The following is a 26,482-nucleotide window of genomic DNA, read 5'->3' on the forward strand; positions in this document are numbered from 1 at the left end:
TCCTTCCGGTAAACTAGTCACTAAACCCCATTAGAAAGCACACAAGAGCGATCACGGAGACGCCCGGCAACCACCACGCACGGGGCCAGGACATTGTCAGCAAGTGCTCATCTACCCCGGGCTTCCTTTCCATTGCAGGCTTGACTGTACACTTCTACAATGCAAGGTTGACACAGCCTCCAAGTGTTGCCAAGTAGATTGATGTCCATTCTACAAAAATATTAACTTACAGTACATAACACTGAATAATTTTAATCTGTACATTTTTCCCCTCCCACAATAGGTGACACAGGTCAGTTTGTACAGGTTGGAAAAAAACAACACATCTGGTTGTTTACATCTGGATTAAGAGTCAAAAGAGGTCAACCAGAAGTAGCGGGGTGGGGACAGTTTGAGAAGGAAGAAATACAGTGTAATAGTAATTGTGGTTAACAGTGTTCAGCTCTTAACAAAGGGATACAAAATAAGTCACCTAGATTTTTGACTGCAAAGATCTAGCCAAGAAGGTTCTGCCAAAGCAGTCGACCAGCTGATCCCAAGGTGAGGCAGACTCAGCTCAGGGACTGCAGCACAACCAACAGCATGGCGCCGGTCAGCTCTTCAAATGCACCGCTTCAGTGTCACACACACACTGGTTCTATTCCTTCAATTAGTTACTCCTCTAGACAGTTTCCTTTTGGTTTCACATGCATCCCATTCCGTTTTTCATTAAGGGCATCTCTTCCTTGGTCATTCATGTGCTTTTCAATTTGTTTTTGTGATTTTTGTGTGTATGTGTTTTGTTGGTTAAGCTGTCAATACCTCCAACACTTGGAAAATGCAATATAGGTGTGGTTTCACTCACAGAAGAGAATCAGAGCTCTATGGACAATGCAAAATGAAGTGAAAGAAGTGTCAGAAACAGTTTATAAAAATGGCACATTTATTGCTACAGAACGGTCATGTACATGACTTCATCGATAACTACAGATGGGACAGGTAATGGCCTGGACCAGGCTGGGCTTGCTTTTGTCTTGAAGAAACTCCAGCACACAACCTGTTTGGACACGTCTACAAATCAGAAATACACCAAAAACATGAAAAAATCGAGGCACTCAGCCACACATTGAAAACAAGGTGTAACTGTTTATCTTTTTTTTTGAAGTGTTTTCCCTTTTTTTTTTCTTTTTTTAACATTTTTTTTTTTTTAGTTTTTAATGCTGCAGCTATGTGTACAGTCGCAAAAAATTTCCCCGCTGCGACCTACAACTAAAAAAATAAACAAATGAAACAAAACAAAAAAACAAACAAAAAAAGCTACCATACAGTTTCATCTCAGTAACACATGGTAAAATAACATCTTTTAAATAGTAAAATAAAGTAACAAACTTTACTCATAATGATTCCAAAAATCTACAAAGAAGAAATATTCAGAATCTGACAATTTTTTTTTTGTAATATTCATGGTATAAAAGGATTGCTCCTACGAAAAATAAGCCAAATATATTTTTATTTTTAAATTTAGTTTTTTTTTCTTACTAGGGTGTACTACAGTCTATTTTATAGCAAAAAGAGCACTAGACAAACAAAGCTTTATAACAAAAAGCCAGGCACTGATACATGGTAAATCTCTGCTTTTTTTTTTCTTATCTTCACTTAATTGCATCACAAGTAACAAGAATGAAAAAGGCCACAGTTCATATATTTCACCGTTACATATGTCTATAATACTTGAAATGAGGATGGCAAAACCAGCACTGCACGAAGATGAGTCCACGTCAAGTCCCATGAGAAAGAGCATGTCTCTAAAGAAAAACAAACAAAACCAAAGCAAAATAAAAAGAGAGGCCTAGCGGCCTTGGTGCCCCATCGTGTTGGAATTCATCATATTCCATCTTGACTTTTTGTTTGTTTGTTTGTTTTGTTTCCAGTCAGCCAGCAGACTAAATTTTTGTGCTTATTTATGCTGAAAATGTTTCATTCCTGACTCAAGTTCACTTTTGGACACAGATCATATTCTGCCTGTTGGATCCAAGACGAAATCCTCTTAACCCCAAGTCTTGGTTCACCTCCCTCCCCAACCCCGAACCCCTCATCAAAATAAAGATCACAAGTAAAAAAAAAATCAAGAAATAGGAAAAAAGCGAAAAACAGAAAGGAATCGGAAGACTGAATCAGAACCAGTTGCGTCACTGGGTGGACTGACAGTTGTATAAACATTAGTGTTCCTTGCAGCTACACAGAAGACAAATGGTAAACTTGCTAGATGAACAGATCCCTATTCTGCATATTCATAAATTACTTGAATGTGGAGGTGGATCAATGGTTCCAAGTTGCTTTAATGTCCAAGTCTCTTAAACAGATCCCCAGCCTAGGTATCATCACATATAGAGTATGGACCCTTATGGCATTTTTTGTGTAGTTCCTTAATTCTGTCTTCTGCTAAATTTCATTAGAAAAATCCAGCACAGGATACCAATATCTTACCTGGGTTTGATAATTTACAAAACAACGAGAAAAAACACACTAAGAAGGCCACATTCCCTTTCATCTTTTTCTTCCTTTCTTTTTTAATGGGGACACAACCCAATTACACGGATAGGTGCAGATGTTTCTCCACCAAGCAAAAAGTACTGAGCAGCTGTTGGTGGCCATTAGAAAGTTTTTCGCTTCTTTCCAAAGGGAATTCGACAATAGAGGTATTACATTACTGGGTAATGAATACATCAAAGCTGGTGAACAATAAATTGCAGCTTTTCCTCTGTTGGAGTGAGAACAAAATATAAAGCACCAATTTAAAAAATAATCAAATAACTACAATTTAGTTTTTTGCTCTGATTTGAAAACCTTTAAATCAGCTCTATTAAGCACCTGTATGATAACGTGTATCAAAAGTGCCATTCTTAACATGTACATCAACACAGGGAGTGTTTCCAGTTCCCTAAAGAGTAAACACCGTATTTTCTTCTGTACACTTATCCTGAATGTGATCAAAGTAGACCTGCTTCCTATATATTGTTCCTAGGGATACCCGCCTTGGTAGACTATACAAAGTGAGTGCAGAATGTACCACTAAAGGAAATCTTTACATACCAGGGAACACAGACACATGTTTTCCATTATTTCAGAGGAGGGGAGCGGACACAACACTGTCTTCCATGCCCTCTTGGAGTCCCTTTGTTCATACATTTCGCAGGAAAGCCTCAAAATAACTTTTCATGAAGTTTGATTTCTGCTATTCTCCTAAGGTTTTAATCCACCTCCACATTTTAGGAACTTATCAAACAAATCAAAGTATTTTAGATTTATCGCTACTGAACATATTTACAGTTTTCAACACACACACACACAGCTAATCAAAATGTTTATGGGTTTGTAAAAGATGACCACGTGGTAACTACCTTATTTGTTCTTACATTTTCAGAAATGAACATAAAATTCAGATTCTTGTAGCTCACTATTTCATTTAAATGAGACGTTTTTAAACCACACAGTTAAAAAAACAAAAAAACAAAAACCAATACAATGTATTAAAACACATAATAACAAGAGTCTACGTGTAAAAATATAACTTTTACATACACAATTTCAAAATAATGATACGTTTGCCATTTGTTGCATAAAATTTACAAATGTATTTCATTACTATATAACTGGCAAAACAGGAGAACAGATGGAACATTTAGACCATTTTGATGGATTTATGGCATTTACTCAGTGCTGATAGGTGGAAAAAACTACTTGAATAGGGATTTTTTTTCTTAATACATGCCAAGATTGTGTGGCTGTCATAACAGAAACGAGTTAGAGACAAAAGGATGCTGACAAATACTTAACTAGGAGCACTATTTGTTTACTGCACTATACACCAAACTCAATCATTATAAAGATTCACGTTGGAAGTTGGTTCAATTGTGCCCAGACGTCAAAGCTAGCTATCTGATGAGTTGCTGTGCCATAGCTTGATCTATGTTTCTATCAAATATGTTAGGTATAAACTTCATTCATACTGGCCAGAGAAATACTGCACTACCCCTCCTCAAGAAAGTGCAACTTAATGCTTTAGGACTTATAAGGCTTGTTATAATGCTGCATGATGATTGAATATTGGCATTTTTCAGATGGAGGAGGCAGTTATATCATCTACATCTTAGTAAACCCATTTTGAAAAAAAAAATCAAGAAAGCAACAAAATCAATCAGCTCTGTCACACTACTTGCAATTTTCTCATTTGATGGTTTTTGAACTTTACTTGTTTTTTTGTTTTTGTTTTTTTCCAAAAATCTGACCATGTATTCAGAAACGCCTCACTGCACACTACTTCGGCTACACATGTAGGTAACACTTTAATCATTTTGTTAAATCACAGCCACTTTGATTATGTTATGTTTCCGATGATATAAACATTGGAAGGCACAGTGGTAACATTGTAGCATTCTAACCTTGTACCTCTGAAAATCCCAGAAGAGGGTCACACACGCAACATTACAATTCAGACAAACTCCTTTTGCCGTGTCTTAGTAATGCTGCTTGTAATATCTACACATGATGTGACTTTTAAGTCCTGTGTTCCCAAAAGACTGGAGAAACAACTTTCTACTTATTCGTGAATGAAAAGCAACATCAGGGTCAGCGTTTCATCCTGCACTACCCCTCCGGAAGCAGAGTTGGCACTACAGGTTACGATAACAAACCGGGAAGGGACAGAAATAAGACCAAAAAAAAAAAAAATCCGTATTTACAGTAAAATCTTTCTTTTAAAAAAGTTAATCAGTACTATTTTTTTACAGGAGAAAAAAGTCTGAAACAAATGAACAAAAGCTTACCATAGTCACTAAATTTTTAATATATATTTATATATATATTTATATATATATTTGTCATAGGTCTATAAGATCCATCTGTTCCTCCTACCCTAAGGAATGGCTAATGTCATCACTTCGCTGTCTCAGGACGTTTGCTGGTTTTGTTACTAGGGCAGCCGAGCTTCCCTCATTCGCTATCCAGGAATTATAAACACTAGCTGACTTGAATACCAACAAAAACGTTCATGTAGTTTTCTTCAGAAGTACACTTTTTCATTATTGCAAGTTTACAATTTTTAAATTAAATATTTTTTTCAGACTTACAAATTAATTATATTTTTTTTCCAAAAGAAGTTTAGGCACAAATGCATTGTTCCACAGTGTGGAAGGATTGCCATTCAGTCTCTGGGCTGGTCTCAGCCTGCTCACACCGCTTTGCACATTCTGAATGATATGTTAGAGAGAGTCATCCCTCAAGTTGCACTTTTTTCTTTCTTTTTTTTTTTGTTTGTTTTTCGGTTTTTTGATAATTGGGAATGCTGAAACCTCTTGCGTCTGCGATTCATAACTACTCAGACTTGTCTTATATTACAAAAAAGGGGTCGGGGAGAAGTGTTTATGTGGGTTTAAGATAATACAGCTGTTAAGGAAGTGGTCTCTTGTGTTAATGAAGCAATGTGGCAGCTTGGACCTGGGAAGGAAAAGAAGAGGGGAAATAATTAGTACATTGACAACAGTAGAAGTAAACGTTTTATTCTTAAACGCTTCTATCAAGGGGAAAATCTGTTAATCTGGGGAAATGGACTGCTCTGGCCACCACTTCGGTGGGAGTCACTGGGAAGGCTGGTGTAGGGACAGCTCACTTGGGAGCACCAGAGGGAAGGCTGGGTGCAGGGGGCTCACTTGGGAGCACCAGAGGGAAGGCTGGGTGCAGAGGGCTCACTTGGGAGCACCAGAGGGAAGGCTGGGTGCAGGGGGCTCACTTGGGAGCACCACAGGGAAGGCTGGGTGCAGGGGAGCTCACTTGGGAGCACCACAGGGAAGGCTGGGTGCAGGGGGCTCACTTGGGAGCACCACAGGGAAGGCTGGGTGCAGAGGGCTCACTTGGGAGCACCACAGGGAAGGCTGGGTGCAGGGGAGCTCACTTGGGAGCACCACAGGGAAGGCTGGTGTAGGGACAGCTCACTCTGGAGCACCACAGGGAAGGCTGGTGCAGGGGAGCTCACTTGCCCTTTCACATCTGTCCCATGTGGTTCGAAGCGTCTCCCATTCCAGGGTGAGGGCCCGCCAAGGACAGCGGGGGCGGCTCCGAGGATACCTTTTCTTCCTCCCTTCTTTTCAGACACGCAGCTTTCGGGTTCAGATTCCTCTCTGTGGAAGAAGGAAGCACAAAGCCTTCAGTTACCCAGGCTGCTGGTAGAGAGCAGCGTGTACCCTTCTGGGGACCCTTTCCTCACGTTTGCAGACAGAAGGGACAGTTAGAGAGTGCACTAGAGACTCCCTCCCTCAGTCACTGGTAGAGGGTGAGCTGCGTGGTGGAGTCACAGAGCCCTTTATAGTATCAGAAAGCTGGTAAAGCAAATATACGAAGCACCGATGACTGACTGCACGGGGAAGCTTCACACTCAGTCTTAGTGGTAAGAGGATCCTATAACTTAATGGCAGGAGAAAGGGGAGCTGCCTGTAGATTCAGTCGTGGTCTGCCATGGACATAACTCTCCTGAGCCGTGCTCCTGTGTCCCCTCTGCTCCCGCTCAAGGCAGGCGAGTCCTTCACGCTCCCTCCAGCCCCATGAGACGCGGCTTCTGCAAGGAGCCCGCTGCCTGGCACTGACCTCGGACCTGCTGCTCCAGGCTGAGGATGACGGCCACGGCCTGGTGGAGGATCAGGAGCTTGGTCTGTGGCTTGTCACTCTTGAGGTGGAGCTGCACCATGCGGCCCAGCTCCTTGAAAGCCTCGTTGATGTCGCGGACGCGCAGGCGCTCGCGGGCATTGTTGGCCATCCTCCGCTCCTTCTCACGCTCTGCCTTCTGCTCAGGTGTCAGGTCCTCGTCGTCGTTATTGCTGCGGGACAAAAGGGACGGGACATTTTCTAATGGTGTGGGGAAAAGGCGGTGACTCAATTACTCTTGCTTTCTTCCAGAGTTTGCACGGAATGTTTCCATCTCAAGCTCTTGTCCTTAGCAGAGTTTTACATGCACTTGAGCTGGGTTTGCTTTGGATGGCTGTCACAGGCCCTAGATACTAAACTCAAACCGAACAGGGGAGGTTAAAGTTAGGGCCCAGAGTGCGCCCATACTACTGCCGGAGGCTACACCCTGCAAAGCGGGCCACAGTCAACTTCAGCTGAAGCCGCACCACAGGAGGGCAACCCAGAAAGAATAGTTTTAGAAGTTGCTCTTTTGTTTTGTTCTTAACTTTCATACCGTGACATCTGAAAGTTAAGGAAAGTAAGTGATTGCAAAAACAGTTTGAGATGTCAAAATTAACGTGGTGCAGCTGTCAGGATGAAGAAGAAGGTCCTACATTGAAGACACCAGAGCAATGGGAGTGAAGACTTTTGTCCAGGTTTCTCCAGGAATTTGCTTTAAAGGTTTGGTCATTCCACTGAAGGTATCTGAGTCTTGTTTTCTCCGTGCATTCAATAAAAAGGTTAGAAACACATGATCTCCATGGCCTTTAACATCATGGGTGTTTATGATCCAAAAACAAGCGAGGGGAAACCTGAGTTGACCTGAGCTGTGTAAAGCAAGCAAAGCAAAACAAACTCCAAAGATCTACCGGTTAGAGCTTCTGACTCATTGTGAGTCAAAAATGAAGCCAACAAGCTAATCTCTGACTGTGAGAACAGAAATATTGTGTGATTCATACCAAAGGCATGGCTGGACCCTGTAGAGTCTGGAAAGGCAAGATTATTTCTGTTTGTGGGTGTCATGCTGACAAATGAGAAGAAACTTTTGAATGGAGGGCAAATAGGAGGATGAGCCATCTGGAAAGCATAGCATAAAGGTTTCATGGCATCAGGGCTTTGAGCGTTTCATGGGCGATTATGTAAAAAGAGGCGTGGGAGATGTCTTGCTTCAGGAAGACAGAATAGAAAAGAAGAACTTCGAATAGTTTGATTTAATATGAATAAGAGTTTTGGGGCACGAGAGATATCAAAAATAAAGTAAACTTTACCAAAAGTAATAGGCTCTCCATGACGAACAACAACAACAACAACAAAAAATCCAAGAAACAACAACAAAAAAACCAATATGGAGGTGACCAGCTATAAGGATGTTAACCAAGAGATTTAAGCATGGCTCTAAATAACCATGAAGGTTAACCTCTATTTTAAAATTCCACGAATTTGAAATGTTCACAGAAAAAGTGTTAGTCACAGCACTTCAGAGCTGGAGGACATGTGGGAAGTTATCTGGTCAATGTGATGTACACTTAGTGAAGTTGGCTTAAACTACATGGCCCTAAATCTTCCACTTTGGAGAATCTCTGGGTAATTTCCAGAGTGTAATAAGGATCAACTACGGTTTACAAGCCCCAATCGAGCAAAAATGGAAGTGATATCCCTGGGTTGCGAGCACGTGTTGCACATAAAGGTGGCCATCTAAGCCAAGAACACGTGTAAGGGAGGGTAGGAGGGAGGCACCAGAGAAAGATGTTGTAAGACTTGGGTCATCTCCCCAGAGGTACACCCTCCTGCAGATGAGATGGTGTTCTGTGGATGTGTGCTAGTGAACACACAACCGACCTCAACCAGTCGGAAAAGGCTCTGCCATCTGATCCTCCGACTTCGCTGCTGAGCCTTCTCTCCCTCACCCATGACCTCTGCTGTTGCCAAGGAAATCAAGCTGCCTATTAATATAGGATGTAATAAGTGAAAGGAGAACACAGTCAAGTTTCTGCTGGGCCTGTCTTGAAGTTAAAAATTCTGGGTAATATTTTTATATACAAACACATGCCATACCTTTCAAAGGGTGGGCCTGAAATGGGAACTGTTTTCCAAAGTTACTGGGGCTAATAATTAATTAGAATTGGTTATGCAAATCAAACTGCCTAGATTTGAAAAGCAATGCCTTACAACACATTTTTGGAGGTTTGAGTAAATGTCACAGGAGTGACCTTTTAAAATACGAAGATTCTTAACAGCAAGTTAAAATGTGCTGAAACGTCACAAGGTAAATGAATATGCACACTAGTAAGTATGGCCACTGCTTCAGTTACTGAGGACTGACTGGACTAACAGAGAAGGTGGTGCGCATGTGCAAGCCCTTGGGATTTCTCACCGATGTGGCCAAGAGCCAGGGAACCGCAGTGATGATGAAGGGAGAAGCTAGAAGCTTTTAGGGTTTTTGGAACTTGTGATAGGACATGTAATAAAATGTATCATAATAATTATAAAGACAATATGAAAAGGTGGCATCTTCTTCATCCCTGTAGGACACTAGATATAACCTTAAGAACAATAGCCTTTAAAAGGAAGGTGTAGTTTTAGTACATTTAATTAGCAAATCAAAAATATGGGTGCCACGGCATTTAAAAACCACCTGATTATCAGACTAAAGTTCAAGGAGACAGTTAGATCCTGCAGCTGCATTTTCTATAGGAGGGAGTATCAGGGAGAAAAAAAATTAGCAATGTAGGTATCGTTCTTACATATATATCAACATGTTTAGAATAATACGGGAAATCAGTATTTTCTCATTTTTGAGATAAGAAAAACATTACAGTTGCATATACATCAATTGAGTTTTCAATATCATGAAGATTTCTTTTTGGAAATATTTTAGAAATAACATTTCTGACCAAATTTGTAGAATAAGTATAGTCTTAAAAAATCAACTCTTTGTGTTTGAGTCAGTTACAAATTGTTTTTACCGCGTATAATTAGCCCTGGGTCCAAATTCATAAATGCAAAGATATTTCAGGCCTCGCTAGAGTACAGGTATCTTAAACGATACTTCAGTACCTCTAGAGTAGGCCTTTAATTTTCTTTCCAGCTGTAGATTTACCTGCCAGGAAAAAACTGAATAGTTTCTTCCTGTTCTGTTCACTTCATCAAAGTCCAATAAAGGAATTAAATGAAGCGACAGTATTATATACTGTTACCTAGATCTTGACCTAGTAATTGATTTGATATCCTTCTTGTCGTCATCTAGTTTCTTGTCCTCGGAAGATTTTGTGTCTTGCAGGTTCTCATCGCCCTCGTCGTCGGATTTGATCTCAGAGCTGCCGGAGGAGACGCTCTGGCCCTGCAGGCCTGGGGGCATGCCTGCGGAAACAGAGGGACCGGGTGACGTCTCCACCAAAGACCCCAGGCACAAACTCACACCCCAGATTTGGAGCTGCCAGCGATGCAATTCATGCTGCTCAACTGTGACCCTTCTGTCTTTTGTGTGTGTGTATGTACTACCTGGTGAAGTTGCAGAAATGCACCTGCGGAAGCAAGTTCTCTCTGCATTGGCTCTGAGGTTAAATTCTATTTTGCAATCTTTTGGAGTAGATGGTAATTTCACTGTCTACAAAACATCAACTTAATTGCAATGAAAATCATAATCATGAAAATCATACACCTCAATGTTCTGATTAAGAACCCAAGTAAATATCAGCTATTATATTGAGTTTCTTCCATATGCAATGATTTAATAGAAAAATGTCCTTAAAATATAATTCCCAGGGAGTATGCTAAATATGTACAGTCAAGTCTTCAATAGATACCCTAATGATATTCTGAAATTAGGCTTCTCTTATCCTCAAAGAGTAATCAGCATTTAAAAATGGTACATATGGAAAGCAGATAGCTGCGCGCTGAAGAAATTTCAAGCTTTCTCGTTGCTCAACTTTCAAGATCACAGCACACATTAAAACTTGACCCTAATGCAAGCCTTTATTTCTAGGTTAGAAGCTTGTGTATGAGTATTGCCCTCTATTTGTAATCTGTGGCTGGGAACCTTGTCACTCAGAATTCGGTCCATGGACCAGGAGCATCCTTACACCTGGGAGACCGTTAGAAATGCAGAATCCCACACCTGCAGAGTCAAAATCTGAATTTGAACAAGACCTCAAGCCACGCTTATACACATTAAAACTTAAGGAATATCAGTCTAGGAAAGAAAAAGAAAAACCAAAGGCTCTTTAAAAGAATGGTCTGCCGCATTCTTACTGTTCAAATAAAATGGGGCGGCATCCGCATATATAATTAATACTCAGATGAGTACAATGTTTAACAGGTGAAAAATGCTCAGGCATATCCTGTGGTAGTGCTATCATTCTTGTTCTAAACATGAGGGAATGAGATGTTATTCAAGTGTCTCCTCATCACCTGCTCAGTCAGTTGCACAGGGAGCCTGAGACCTGGGTCTTGCCCCAACAGGACAACTTCCTGGGGTCATGAAAAACCCATCGCAGTATGACTGAAGTAATCATTACGGGGCTAGATGACTCAATACCGAAAATCGTTCAAACAACTCCATTTTTTAAGATGTGCCTATATTTCCTCCAATCTTCAACAACAAAAACAGTTTCCTTCCTTCCTATTCATTTGGAAATATCATTTTCAGGCTACAACTAACCATATTAGAGGAGCTGAATGAGTAAGATGTGGAAATAGCTAAAATAAAATTTCCTCTCATCAGTCTGTTGTCTTGGTCCCTGCTGAAACAGCACCAGGATTTCAGAGGATGTTTGAAGAAAACAGCTACTGAAGAAACACAATTAGCTGTTCTAAATACTTTCCCATTTACTTACCATTTTGGGGCCAAATTTGATTCTTGGTTTTCTGCCAGTGCTTCCTGAGGGACGAATGCCAAGTAAGCTGGGGATCAGCACTAGCTCTGCTGTTGTGTGAGGACAGAAGTGCCCCAGTGGACCTACCTCTGTATGGGTCCTGGGGCGGGTTCAAATCAGGGGAGGTGGCCGACTGGACAGGAAGCTGTGGGACTGGAACCTGGTTTGGCACAAGAGAATGGCTGCCTCTCAGGGCCACTCCGTCTTCACGATGGGCCCCGACCTGCAAGGCGAGAGGAACCATAGAGTTTAGCGGGAACCAGAGGTGAGACAGCTGTTTATGGGGGTAGCCAGGACCTAATGAAGGAAGACTGGCCTTTGCAAAACAAAACTCCCAAATGCATTTCACTAGAGGGCGCTGAAGGACCACGCATACACCTAGAGTGCCCTGCACAGCCACTTAACACTCAGCAAGATGCCGTGCTGTACATCCAGTGACAAATATGGCAGAGGAGCTCAGGCAGGTAAAACGTCAAATTGTCTCCCAGGGTGCTGCAGTGGAGCGCACTGATTCGTACCCATCTGTCTTCTATCATGTCCGCCAACAGATCTGACAATTATCTTAATGCCCATATGCTTAATTGTGGGCTTCTCAATTCCCCCATTGCTATCGGAAATCCTACAGGAATTTCAATTTGGCATTCGACTTTCATTTCAGGGGATAAGATTCTCAGGCCTGCCATTTTTTTTCCATAATGCCAGCTAAGCCTGTGACAGCGGAAACGGCAGCAGTATGGGACGCAGCCCCTGCTCGGTACAAATATAATAAAATGTCACCTGGCTTTCCAAAACTGGCAGCCCATTCCAAATTAATGTTTACTGTATTTCATCAGCTGCCGAGTTCCAAATCCAAAGGGGGACGGTCTCTGCCAATGCCACCACACCGGAAAATGTCCCAATAAAGGTTTTATTAAACACACCAGTAATGCCATCATTGCCATGCAAGGAGTTTGGACATTGTTCCATTTTTTTTTCTTCACTATTCTGATCCCAGGAAGACACCATATTGTAAACAGTCTTTATGCTTCCAAGAATAAAATCATAGAGTACAGCACGATGCTTCAGTCTGAAGAACCTGCTGCTGAGCTTTTTATTAACTAGTACTACCTACTCTGGGCCCAGAGATGTTGAACCCACGGCATGAAGACAGCAAATGCTGACTTTAGAGGGTACAGCGCCTTCAAGCAGAACATCAAGCTTTTGCAAACGAAGAGGAACCTGAGTAGCTGCATTTTCGTTTGCATTTCCCACTAGTTATTTTCTTAGTTTGTTGTTAGGTGAACATTTACACAAGACAATGAGTCTAACACTGAAAATATTAATCTACGAATTTAGACTGCTATAAATCAAAAACTTGAATTTTCTCATCCAAAATATAAAGCCACAAAGGAGAATCACCACTCTTGCTACCAAATATTTAAAGAGTATTTCTAAGGAATGCAACAACAAGATTCTGAGCTGACAACAGTCGCATTCCCAGAACTGAGCAGAGGCATGCTAGCTAAGGCAGCCCACTATCCAGTTCTCACCGTTACAGGCAATTCAAAGAAAATAATTCAGGAGCGGGGGAAAGGATCAATTGCTCAGATTCAAAATATAGCAAGAATAGTACAGGATTTAAAGACTCGTGAAGTATAAATGAATGTTGTAGCTAAGAGATCTGAGCAAGCCTGTGCTGTCTGCCACCTATGTGCCTGAGTCCCTTTCTGGATCATTCTAAATGGCGGTTATTTAGGTCTTATGAGTGTGCAGCAAATGCACTGAGACCCTGATGGTCTCCCAAAGCAGTCCATTCCATTTTCACCCAAAGTCGGTCTCCTTGCACATTCCACCACTGGTTCTAGTTTCAGCCCCTGGAGTTCATGGAGTAAGTGTAAGTCCTTCTCACATACGTAATGCCGTTGCCACGCCACTCCTGTCTTTCATGTGTAACTGAAGCCTGTTCCCTTACAGGCAGACCATGCCCACAGCTCCGCCAGCCATTTCTCACTCACTGTTGGGACATGTTTTTATTTTTCCTTCCAAACAAGGACTGATACTATTTTCCATTCAGGCTTTGATTTGCCATGTTTAAATCTGTGCATTTCCCAGATTTATTCCTTTGATGATTACCCTTTCCATCCAAGATGTCAACTTGTAAGCGTGAATTTCAAAGGCCTTGATCAAATGCTCACTCTTTAAGTCTGTCAATGTTACCCTAAACAATTACCTTAGCGCTGACTCATATTTTTTGGTATTCCCAGTGGATTTCAGTTCTTGGACTTCCACAAAGGAGGATTCTAAGTTGGAATCACTGAGGTAACCATGGATCTGAGCATAGCAGAGGTGTTTTAGAATTATTATGTTAAAACTTTCAAGCCTTCTTTGTAGGCATTTATGATATAATTTAAGGTTAATATTTTGCTTTTCACTTAAAATATATTCAGATATTGATTCTGCAATTTCTTCTTTCCCCCTCTTGGTCACACTGAGATTAGTTTTTACAAGAGGAAAAAAGAATTCATAACCAATTACCTTTCTATTTTCTTTGCCTCAACTATTATGGAAGACAGTGTAACTGAATGAAAATAATACAATGATGAGAGTCAACAATATCTAAATTCTAAGTGTAACTGGTTTCTTTAATAGTTGTATAACGATGAATAAGTTACTCAAAGCCCAAAATGGAGAAAATAATACTAGAAGTTTTAGAGAATAATTCCCATGTCTAATGCAAGAAGAGGAGATATGTCAAACAGCTGGTACCCAGTGGTAATAGAGTGTTCTGTGTTCTGAAAATATGTGTGTAATACATTACCATAAGGGTCTCAGTAGTTCCAGAACCCTCAGAACTCAAGCTGCCTGCACTTCCAATCATCTTTGCCTCTATTTTGTTCATATCCATTTAATTTTAAATCTCTCTCCTGCACGATGACAGTAAAATCTTACATGATAGCCCTAACCGGTTTGGCTCAGTGGATAGAGCGTCAGCCTGCAGACTCAAGGGTCCCAGGTTCGATTCCGGTCAAGGGCATGTACCTTGGTTGTGGGCACATCCCCATTAGGGAGCGTGCGGGAGGCAGCTGATTGATGTTTCTCTCTCATCGATGTTTCTAACTCTCTATCCCTCTCCCTTCCTCTCTGTAAAAAATCAATAAAATACAATTTTAAAAAAAATCTTACATGATATTATTATAAATATGTTTGAGAATATAGTTGTTTCAACTATGTTTTTGTTTAAATTTTAGCCATATATGCTACCTAATTTTATATATTTTCCATAGATCATTTTAGATCATCTCAAGCAATACATCAATTATTTTCCATAAAGAAAGTTGGGGACAAAGTTATCCTTACTGTTTTAAGACCTCCTTTGTAAACGGGTGTATTCCAGGTCAAGCGAAGGATGGATGATAGGTTCCGATCCATGTGTAATGACCCTGAGTCTCTAGGATCAAGTCCAATAGCTCTGACTATCAGATAATATTCTAATCTGAAGAATTAGCTTTGCATGTTTCCTTGACCACAACAGCATCCTATTCAGTTCTCTTTCAGAAACATTACTTCTGGTCACATAAAAGACAAGGAAAGAAAGACAGTAGGTGGCCAGCACAAATCCACCACTAGGGTAGCTCAGAAACAGATGGAGGAACCAATACTGCTATCCTGGCCAGGATCAGGATCTGTCAACTTTCCTTATAACGTGATCAGGTAACTAGAAAAACCAGATTCTTTTAAACTTACAAATAGGTTCTTAGGATGGTGCCTTTTAAAAAAAAAGGAAAATTCATACTTAATTAAAGCCCCATTTTGATAATAACCTTTTAACCTAGATAAGCAATAGTTTAAAGTTAAAAGCCAGCCTATGAAACCAGTTCACTTAATTAATATTGATTGCAAATGCTTTTGCAGTCTGTAGGAACAGCCTTCTTACTGTCACATACTATATGGCTTTAGATATATTTATGCTAAAAGTAAAAGCTAGAACTAAAATCTAAAAATATATTCAATAATTGTTAATTGATCCAAGTGCACATTAATTCACAAATGTTTACGAATCTAGCCCGTGCTTGTAATTCTGCGAGGGACAGGGGACACATGGTGAAGAGCCTGGATGTGGCCCTGTCCTTGTGAGCTTACAGTGACCTTTGTGAGACTTTGTGCCCCGAGATCAATTTAGTGAGGCAGTTCTAATAGTAAGAACCAGAGCCTCACTCAAGCTTGGCCAAGATACAGCTGTCAGAAGGGAGGAGAGTTGGAGGGCTGGGTGAAAAAGGTGAAGGGGTTAAGAAAAAAACACACAAAAACCCAAACAAAAACCTCATAAAGATAACAGCATGGTGATGACCAGAGGGAAGGGGGTTAGAAGACAGTATATGGGGATAAATAGAGGCAGAAGGAGACTTGGCTTTGGGTGGTGAACACACAATATACAGATGATGTATAATAGACTTGAACACTGAAACCTATATAATTTTATTAACCAGTAAATTAAATTAAAAAAAAGCTTTATCATGAAGGTTTTCGTAATTTAGGCTTTGGACCCAGAAGATTCTCAGGACCTAAGGCCACTCCTTATGTCTCATGAGCGGTTCCAGCCCATCTCCTCCTCAGCTGGAACCTGTCTCTCTCTGACTCTGCCCCTCATGACTCCAGCTGGACTCTTCCTTCACACTATCTTGTGGTACATTCTTTCAGGATCCATGCCTGCTGCTAACTCCCTCTCTGTCTTAGTATTTCTGAGTTCAGAATGTCAAGATCATCTGATGGCCCAGCTCATTTTGAAGCAGATGTGGGCCATCCTTTGAATGGGCCACCGTAGGATCGGTGTCTCCATTCGTGGTCCCATGAGCTACAAAAGAGGAAGAGGAGGCCAGATCATGTGATCTCAACATCTCTGCCTTTTCTTCAGGCCCTGAAGACCATGGCTATTATGTGCAAATATCTAAGTTACATTTCATCTTAGCTCAAGTCATATTCAAATTACGACACAGCTATTTAAATTCTGTGTTAATTTATCACTGGGCAGAATTAAATAACTTTAGAAGTGCATTACTTCTTTTGAGTCTGTAAGCACCATAAATATTAAATAACCTTACTTTCTGAGGAAAATATTGATATAGAAGAAGCACTTTTAAATCATAGTATATGGAGTTTAAGGGCTTGGAGACACTTGGGAACCAGTTAGGCCAAATTCCTCATTTGACAGAGAAGAAAGCTAAGGCTGGGAGTGGCTAAGTGACTGAGTGAACGTCCAGTTAAAGGGCTGAAACAAATTTTAAACTCAGAAAACTTATAACATTGAACAATTTTATGTGGTATATATACAGGGTGGGGGGGGGGCAAAAGTAAGTGTACAGTTGTTCTTATGGAAAATAATACAATAACTGATAAGTAATACAAGAATAAAGTCTGTGTTTCACATACTCACAATGATAAATCTACTTTTGCCCCACCCTGCTTACAGATTTAAGGGACAAAAAGGGTCTACTTACTGGAGCTTTTGTTTTAGAACTGTGTGCATACGTGTGTGTGTGTGTGTGTGTGTGTGTGTGTATGTGTGTGTGTGTGTATACGTGTGTGTGTGTGCGTGTAGATACAGATATGGATAGGAAAATCATTTTAGTTTTATCATAGAGGAAAAAACATCCTGGTTCACCAACTCAGGCCAAGGCCAACGCCAAGATGTCTAACTAAATTACAAAATTTAATATCTGCCACAACTCCTCCAACATAAGCTGATTTAAAAGATATGCAGCTTCAAATTGGGTGGCTGCTGGCAAGGCTGTTTTATGTGGGATGCACAGCACCCTGGTAAACACCCTCATCCCCATCCTCAGCGAACAACAAACACCACAAACAAAAAGACATTCAGTGTGTCTGCTCTCTTTGTTTCCAGGGAGTATTGTGAAAGTAATTATTCTGTTGTATTTAAAAGGCCTATTTCATGGATGGGAAAATGTATTAAATTTCATTTGGCAGTTATTCAATCCTTGTTAATGTTATCTCCAGAGATAACTGCTTCAAAACAGGCTTTCAGACCTCAGTTCCTTCTCTTCTACCATAATCCTCCTAAAAGAGTGCAGGATGGGCAATGTAGGAAACCTGTCATCAGTTTCTAGGCCAAATGATGACACAAACCAGATACGCTATTAGAAACATTTTGGTAATATCAAAATGGAAGTTTTTTATTAATGGCATCTGGTTCAACATTGTTCTTTTGACATAGGTGATTTTTAAAAAGAACTGGGCAAAAAAAAGGTCTTGAGAGTTTTTACTTGTGTCTCTTCTCTTTCTCTTCTTGTTTTGCCATATTCACACACACACACACACACACACACACACACACACACACAAAGTTGATGGGCTTTTACTGTAATTAGACACCCATTGACACAGAAAACAGTTTTGGTGTCTGTAACTGTAATCTCCCCGTGAAATATCAATTATACATGACAGTGGTAGAGTACTAGATTTCAGTTTCAATTATCTTGCCATATCTCTGTCATATTAGAGGAGAGCAAACTTATTTTTCCAAATGTGCAAAATACCGTTTAATCCAAAAATCGAATCTCTTAAAGAGATGGGAAGTGGCCATGCAAGCTTTTTTACTAGCTCCCCGGTGGGAACCTGGGAGTTCACAAAATGGCAGCAGGAGATGTTACCATGAGGAACAGTACTAGAGGCACCCAGAACCTATAGAATACAAGACTCTAATAACCAACTCTTTTGTGTGAGAAAGTTCTAACATCCAGGAAACCTTTCAACCACAAATAAATGATCAGAATATATATTTTTAATTCATGGGATTAAACATTTGAAGGACTTTTCACTAAAGTCAGATATGGATTCAATTCTTTTGTTTGGATTTTAATTCTTAGGCAATGTTTACTGGGAGACTTCCTAAATATCTTAAGAACACCTACCTGTTCCCTCCTTCTGCCCCTGGAAATCTCATCTCATAGCTTCACTTCAAACTTTGCCTGAAATTTAAGGTAATTCCTTCTTGGGCAATTCTTGGAGATTTTTTTCATGCTTATCTTCTCCAAATGATAAGATAATTTTCAAGAGAATGTAAACATGATCTTAATGACCTTAATCTTGGCAGTGCTGACTGGTCATGTGACCAACTAGGCTGAAACTCCCATGATGTCCACCGAAATGGTTAAAATGAATGATTCTGTGATCTAGTTCGAGAGATGCAAATGATTATCTGATTTCAGTTCATCTTTTTTTTCTTAACTCATAAGTTCCATCTATTAAAACTGTTTCATTTCTCTCCTCTGTATCTCCATCCTTCGCCCCCAATTTTCTACATCATTTTCATAGAGGGGAAACCGTAAGTGGATGCAGCCCACCAAACAGGTAGTTCGAGGGGTGGTTAACAGAGTCCCTCCCCTGACCCATGTACAGGTTAATAAGTAGGGAACCAAAGTTACCACATGCTCAGTGAGGAAGCACATCTAGCACAGAGATTATGGTGAAAGTTTGCAATTCCTTGTGAGCAGGAAAGACGACTGAATATGTGAGGTGCACTTTCAGACCCTGCAGTGCAGGCACACCTGTGTGCCTGCACAATCATGTCTGCCTTCCACACAACTCCTGCAGCTAGTCCAGGAGGTCCAACACTGGGATTTCTCCTTACCTAACTGCCCTTTATTTTTAAAATGCTCTTCTTCTTATCAAGTAACACATGCCTACTGCAAAATACTTGGAAAGGAAGTGGCAGGGTAAAGAAGCTTACCTAAACAAATGAAATGTTTCTTCTCAGTCACTTTTCTAAATACTAACCCACTAAATGCCCATCACTTGGTACCTTGCATATCAAGGTTGTGACATGGATTTTTCTTATTCTGTGGATCAAGTCTAAGTTCTACACCTATACTTCTTTTTTAAAAATATGTTTGTATTGATTTTAGAGAGAGGAAGGGAGAAGGGCATCCTTTAATACGGCAGGGCTTCCACTTCGATGATTCCGGTTTGCTGCCATTCATAAAGCCTGCACTTGTCTTGAGCAGAGAGTGTCCCAGGGCAAGGACGGGGTGTAGAGGTCACTGTTATAGGATTGTAGTCTCACAACGTGCACTTAGATGCTTCCTAATAATAGATAATGACACGAATGGCATGTGTCTGTGAGACTCTTTATGAAACCTAACACCTTTTGATATTGTTGAATATACATTTAGCATGTTTCTATCCAATAATAAACATTTAATTCAACAAATGCCTTTTGAATATCTACTTTATGCCTGGGTCTATTTAGGCATTTTTAGAAAAAATATATAGACATAACTATTACTTTCAATGCTCTTATCTTAATGGTGGATTAATATAATGACTATCGGAGGCAAAGTAAGATGAATGTCCTAAGGGATGCAGGTCGTGCAGGACTTGAAAGGACTTGTGAAACCCTATCAGAAGAGACAACAGGGGCTGCTTCAAAAGGAAGGTGGCATCTTAGACAGGTTTCAAATGATGGTAGAATTTTGATGTAGATCATTTAAATATATTTTTTAAAAACTGACATTTAACTTTAATTAAGTGGTATCTCCACTTTAAATGAAAGTTTCAGTTTTAAATTGAAAAGTGGCATTATTTAGATCTTATATATAAGGAGTTAAGGATTGCATATTAATGTTTTCATGTTGTCAGACTACACATTTCAGACAAAAAGCAGGTTTTTGTAAATCCCTTTATAAACCTCAATGGCTTTGCTACAAAGTGAACAACATAGGGCATTCGGACACAAATGGTACCTCACTGGATGTGTGTATTATTGGCCCAAATGATTCACTCTTATTTAACTGCAATGAAGTCTTTCATCTCCCAATAATAGTTTCCATATGACCAGTGGCTCTGCTATAAAGAAGATCAAAAGCGAAAGAAAGGATTTAATAAAAGAAAATGACATTAAGAGTAGCATTAAATCAGAGGAAAATACCAATATCCAACTCTTTTTTTTTTTTTTTTGGAATAAAGCTCCACAGAGTGCTAAGCAGCTTCCCCAATATGTCATGAGAAGGCATTTTACAAGCAGTAGGCATGTGCAAAACCCATCTGTGTATGCCGCGGATGGTAGAGATTAAGTTAGGGGGAAGTGAGGTATGGGGGGGTGCAAAGAACGCCCCATTTAGAAGCAGGCTGGAGAACAGGTAACACACCAAACAGCTAGCTTCCCAGTTAGAGTATAAGGAGATGTCTCAATGGCCAACGTCCATCCATGCCTGTCCTTCCCTGTTCTAGTTAAAGGAGACAGACTTTTTGATAATTCCGAATTTCTCAGAGAATCATAACATTGCTCAACTTGAGTACATGAGTTCTGAGAAAGGAAGTTTTTTTTGGCAACGCACAGTGACTTGGTATGAAGAGCCAACTTCCCAAACAAATTTTCTTCTAGTTCTTAAAAAAAAATTACAATGTTAATCTCTATTCCCGACTGGATAAACAGCTGCTAATAACCTCCAGGTCCCAGGGGAGGAGGCTGCTTCCTTTCATCTTCAGACGGGTGGACATCTGACGTGCCCTGCACGTTAGTGATTCCACATGTTTCTTACTTGGCCTCTTTCAAAACTGCTCCGGTGCTGGTCTCACCAACTCAGGTTTCTTCTCTCCCTTTCGCTTAGCTGGCATCCATAAACTTGAAAAACACGCTGGGTTATGGGAGCACTTATTTGAAATTGTAGTTCTGTCGGTGTTGGTGTATTTAAAAAGGAAATTCAAAATCTTATAATATCTAAAGGAAGCTCAGGCCGAGACTTTTGCATGAAACCCTGGGAGGGAAATGACCATTTTGGTTTCTTTCATACTGAGCTAATTATTTACTCAAGGGCTGGCTGTGTTCAAAGATACTCCACTTCTAATAGCCTGGCTAATGCGATTACTTTCTTATATCTGTTTGTGCCCGAAATGAAGGAGCCAACTTCAACACTGTTCCTCCACATGGAAGTGCCCAGCAGAAGGTGACAGGGCCGGCCGGTCCCCAGGGCCTTGCTCACTTGTTCCTGAGCACCTGCTGCACTGGTGACCTCAGTTCTACACCTCAAGCTTCAGACATTTCGCAAAACAGCTTTTTAAACAAAAACCAGCTGTTTCCCATCTAGACTATGGGGGGGGGGGAGTTTGGGCAGCATACAGAAACACTACCCAGAGACTGCCCTTCTCCAATAACTTTCACACACTTTCAGCTCCAAAAGAGACCGTCCGAGAGCAGAAGCCGGGGAGAAGGCAAATGAGACATTAAAACGTGGCGGCTCAATACATTGGTTTTTGACAGTATGTCCAATTACCCGCTTGAAAATGAACATGGCTATTGTATCAGGACAATACTTCCCCAAAGATGTCATTTAACTAATATTGGGCAGATCTTGTGATTAAACTCAACTTTGGAGCTTAAGACAACTTATGGATATAAAGGAAGCTATAATTATGCACAACTGTAAATGTCAATTAGGTAGAATCCTCACCTTTCAGAAATGTAGTTAAAGCTTTTTTTTTTTTTTTTAGGTTTTCATTCCTAAAACTGCTTTGCCTAAAACAACTTATTTTGAAACCATTTTACACTTCTGTTTTCTAAGCAATTAAGATACTTTTGACTTAAAAAATTTGCAGCCACAATAAAAGCTAAAATAACACAACGACCACAGGTTTTAAAAAAATATAAAATGGCCACGGCCTAGTTTAGGCTTTCAAACAGTGCCAAGTTGCTCCAGTATTTTCTGTTTTGGTATGAATGACATAACTGAATTACTTCATGAGCTGCTACTTTAATTCCTCAGGGTGAAAAATTCCATGAGTTAATTTAATTTGGATGTAAAAAATATACATGAAAACTTGCTCTTCCTGTGGACTCTCATGTGAAATATCCTCGCCAATTGTTGAAGCTGCTGCGCTCCAAGGAGGGGCTCTGCGCCCACTGCAGCCCTGGCTGGGTGCTGCAGGGCTGCTACCAGGGGCCAACTTTCTTACCTCCATCTGGCCACATAAGATCCTATATTTTCTGCATTTTAAAAAAATCATGTTTATCTATGGTTCTGTGGTGCCCTTTCTAGCCTGTAACAGTCAAAATCCTACAGACCCCAATGTTCACCCTCTTCTGAGTTGCTCCTTAGGTCACTTAGGGATTCTAGTTTGCATTTTGGGTACACACACACTTGAGTTATCACCCTCCCACAGTCAAGGGCCCGCAGGATCAGAGACGGGTATGTACCCCCAAAGGATCTGAGGCGTCGAAGGAGTGAATGAGCACCTGCGTATTTTCTAATGTATACACTCACTATATATTCCCCCACTCCGCGTCTTTCTCGAGAAAACAAGGGTTTAAATGCAAGGGTTGGCCTTTTCTAAATGATGGTTTAGCACTGTGTCCTTGTTCCCAATAAAAGTTCAAAGCAAATGTTATGATGACTGAGCTATTAAAAGGGTCTACTTGCTTTTCCCTCTATTATTTAAGAAGAAAGCAAAGTACAAATATGATGAGATCATACAGTCTGTTTTAAATATGTTTTCATATTTTAAAAGTGGGGAAGACAACAAGTTTTTGTTTTTATCCAAAGTGCTAAATACATACTTTAGGGGAAAAGTAAGAAAATGAGGCTTGGTTTGTCCTAGAAGATGGAGAAAGATTGTTCTTTGGGTATGATGGTCCAATGGAAACTGACTCTTGTTTGTAGGTCACAGGGCCTGAATTTTAGTAAAACAGGTTTGTGTGTGTGTGTGTGTGTGTGTGTGCGTGTGTGTGTGTGGCGGGGGGAGGGGGGTATTCCTAATTTGGACCCACTGCTGTGAGATCTGGACATGCGTCATGTTCCAACCACTTGTTTTAGGGGTTGCTAATGGAGTGTGAATAGTCACAGTGCTAGTAAGTTCTGAGGATCTAATGTACACTGTGCCAAGTTGCTCTAGTATTTTCTGTTTTGGTATGAATGACATAACTGAATTACTTCATGATAACACACAAAAAGGAATTATTGAGGAGATGGAGGCATCAACTACCCTTATTGTGGTAACATTTTGCAATATGTAGTTGTATCAAAGCAACACAGTGTACACCTTAAACTTACATGTTAGATGTCAACAATATCTCAATAAAGGTGGGAAATTAAAAATAAAGTGAATTTCTTTAAGCCCTTTTTTCTCAGTTCTGTTTTTTTTTACATTAAAAAAATAAAGTACCACATAGATATAATTAAAAACTTTCAATTGAAAGTGTTAATCTGCTCTCAGAAATATTTGATAGTTGTGGAGATTAGGAGAGATGGTAGAACACAAGTGCTAGGCAAATATCTTAATTAAAGAAACAACACAGTACCCATAGAAAGATGACACTAATGACTAAGGTCATGGGTGAAAGTGTGTAATAAGCTATTTAAAAAAGAGTTCGAAGTGCTCTGAGATGGAGGCAATGACTTCTCAAACGCAGTTTGGTTCTACCAAGAACAAGTCTTTCTGAACAAATCTCATTCATGGGAATGCTGAATGCCTGGTGTCTTGTGATAACGCTATGAACAAAATGAGGAAAGGTGGACTGCATGGGAGAAAAGTTAGGGGGGAAATATTAAACTGAAAGAGCAGGGGGAGACTGAGTGCAGAGAGAGTGTCTAGTGTTGAACCTCAGGCTTTCAGCTCTGTGTCCTTCCCGGTCAACATTTTTATTCATGGCTTTGAGGTGGGCATCAATGACACCCATCACATTTAAATTTGCCAACAACAGAGCTGGTAGAATATGTGACTGCATGAGGACCTAAAGGAGACCCGAGGCTGGAAACAGACTGAAGGCTGAAATACAAAGGTGTTCTGTGAAGTTTGTCTGGCACAACAAAAAGTGCACGAGGATAGTTGAGAGATGTGTGACTTGAGGATTTCAGCTGATTACAAGTTCAATATTTATGAGCAGGATGATGAAATCATCAAAAATAGCTAATAGGATCTAGGTAGGCGGCCTTTAATAAAGATATAATCTACTGAATGGGTTTGGTGATAGGTCCATCATAGTCACCCTGGTAATTCCTTGAGCACTGTGTTCAGGTTGAGATTCTACAAACTAAACGGTCCTAGAAAAAGAAAAGCATCCTTTATACGCTGGAGAATGAACTGGAAAATCAGAGTCAAAAACTATTTTTAGGTTAAATATTTGAACATATAAATGTCTAGCCTAGAGAAAAAATATTGAATAGATGTCTTCAAATAACTGAAAAAATTTTAAATATTTGTTGGATTGAGTTAGGGTAACTCTAAGTAGAAAAATACAGACTTCACAGAGAAGTAAATATGGGCTGGACTCAGAAAGAATTTTCTAGCATTTGCTGGAAATGGCTTTGTGGTCACTTGGAGTTACTCAGCCTTGAAGGAAGGAGGCTGATAGAGACTTACTGACCACTTGACAGGGCATTTGTAGGGGGATGTGGATAGAGATGACTTTTAAAGTCTCTGAGATACTATGGTAAAAACTGCTTAGAAATGAAGTATGTGCTAAAATATATATGGAGTTTTGTGGAAAATTAAAATCTGTGAAAACTTAAGAGTGAAGATGGTGAAGACCCTATGGATCATACCTTTGTTAAAGAGCTCCATGTAGAAACAGAATTTCCTGACGTCTGCTACTCCCACAACCACATGCCAGTAAATGCTCCCCAAGATATCACATCACTGCCCACTACCATCTCTAATTGCCAAGTATTGTTGGCAAAGCTAAATAGCAATATGTGGCAAGGAGCCAGGGGACAACTGAAGAGTTTTCTTGGGTTTCATGAGTTAAGTCCGAGTAACAGAGCGGTTTGTAATACCAGCCACAGTGTTGAAATTGCTATGGTATTAGGTTAGAGAGGAAGGTTGTTGCAGCAGCGTGGTATTTAGCACAAAGAGTGCTGGTCTCATAGCTGGCTTGTCTGGTTTTTAATCCTAGCTTGGCCATTAACTAGTGAGCATCCATGCTTGGGTCACTTCCCCTTTCTTGGCCTTAGTCTTCAGCAGTAAAGTAAGGGCCATGAGCTAAAGGACCTCTGGGTACTTTTAGAATCTAAAATACAAAGGTCCTAAATCTTAAGAACTATGAAAGCAAAAGAAATTTAAGTCGTTTATCCTGAGGCCCCACATGGCAAAAGTTCCCTCATGTTTAATGTCAATGAAATAAAAAGGTGCTTCTTCACCTAATGAATGTTCTTTTGATAAATTCTTTCCAATCCAAAGTCAAACTAAAAATGTTATTGATAAGAGAGAAGCTGGGCAAATATTGGCTTATGTCAGAGCTTCCTGAAATGTGCCAACCCCCCTTGGGGTTCTGGGAAGGGGCCAAAGGGGATGCTGTGGAGGACAGGTGTAGGTGTGGGTTCACAGGGCGCTTCCACTCCCAAGTCAACTAGAGCAACGCGATCCTTACGAGATCACTACTCCTCTACCAAGGGACAGAGTGACCCTTCCCACAGATAACAGGGCTGGGTCCATCCTCTCTCGTGGAGCCTAACCACACTGCTGCAGCACTTTGCTTTCAAGTATGTGTCCTTCCCTACTTGCCTGTGAACCCCTTGAGAGCAGAGACCACCTGTTGGCATAGAGCCTGGCATTTGGTTACCATCTGATAAATGGCTTTGAAATGAATAAGTGGACTTTAAGCAAAAAGGATCCGGAAACCACATTAATATTATATATTAATAGAATAGGAACTTTTTAGCTAAATGATCCTATAGTTGCTGACTCTACTGACAAGTAATTTGGAGCCCTTACAGAGTCACATGAAGACATTTTTGATGTGGGTTTTGTTCTTAGTCAGTTAGAAGGAGAGATTAGGTCATCTGAAAGGCTTTCTTTCAGGTTTCGTCTGTGAACCCGAACACTGAATGATTAATGGAATTATATTTGGAAACTGCCACTTCAATGACTTATAAAAAATTGAATGATTTAATATCAGGTTAACCATGAAGATAATGGAGGCACAGAGG

General features: G+C 40.3%; 1 protein-coding gene across 24 annotated transcripts in view; it reads right to left on the reverse strand.

Annotated features, from left to right (window-relative positions):
- Positions 1-236: 236 nt before the first annotated feature.
- Positions 237-26,482, reverse strand: part of TCF4 (transcription factor 4) — a 338,045-nt gene continuing 311,799 nt past the window's right edge. For 15 of the 24 annotated variants that reach the window (XM_014454380.2, XM_006087108.3, XM_014454392.2 and 12 more), the window contains 5 exons: positions 11,658-11,793; positions 9,894-10,056; positions 6,619-6,848; positions 6,015-6,155; positions 901-5,475 (listed from right to left, as the gene is read on the reverse strand). In XM_014454380.2, coding sequence (XP_014309866.1) covers positions 6,019-6,155; positions 6,619-6,848; positions 9,894-10,056; positions 11,658-11,793 — 666 coding nt within the window. In that variant the 3' untranslated portion in view covers positions 901-5,475; positions 6,015-6,018. Of the gene's footprint in view, positions 862-900; positions 5,476-6,014; positions 6,156-6,618; positions 6,849-9,893; positions 10,057-11,657; positions 11,794-26,482 lie in introns of those variants that run through there. The other 9 variants (XM_006087106.3, XM_023752609.1, XM_023752610.1 and 6 more) reach the window with 2 other exon arrangements.

Source organism: Myotis lucifugus, unplaced genomic scaffold (assembly GCF_000147115.1).
Source record: "Myotis lucifugus unplaced genomic scaffold, Myoluc2.0 scaffold_36, whole genome shotgun sequence".
Lineage (NCBI taxonomy): Eukaryota > Metazoa > Chordata > Mammalia > Chiroptera > Vespertilionidae > Myotis > Myotis lucifugus.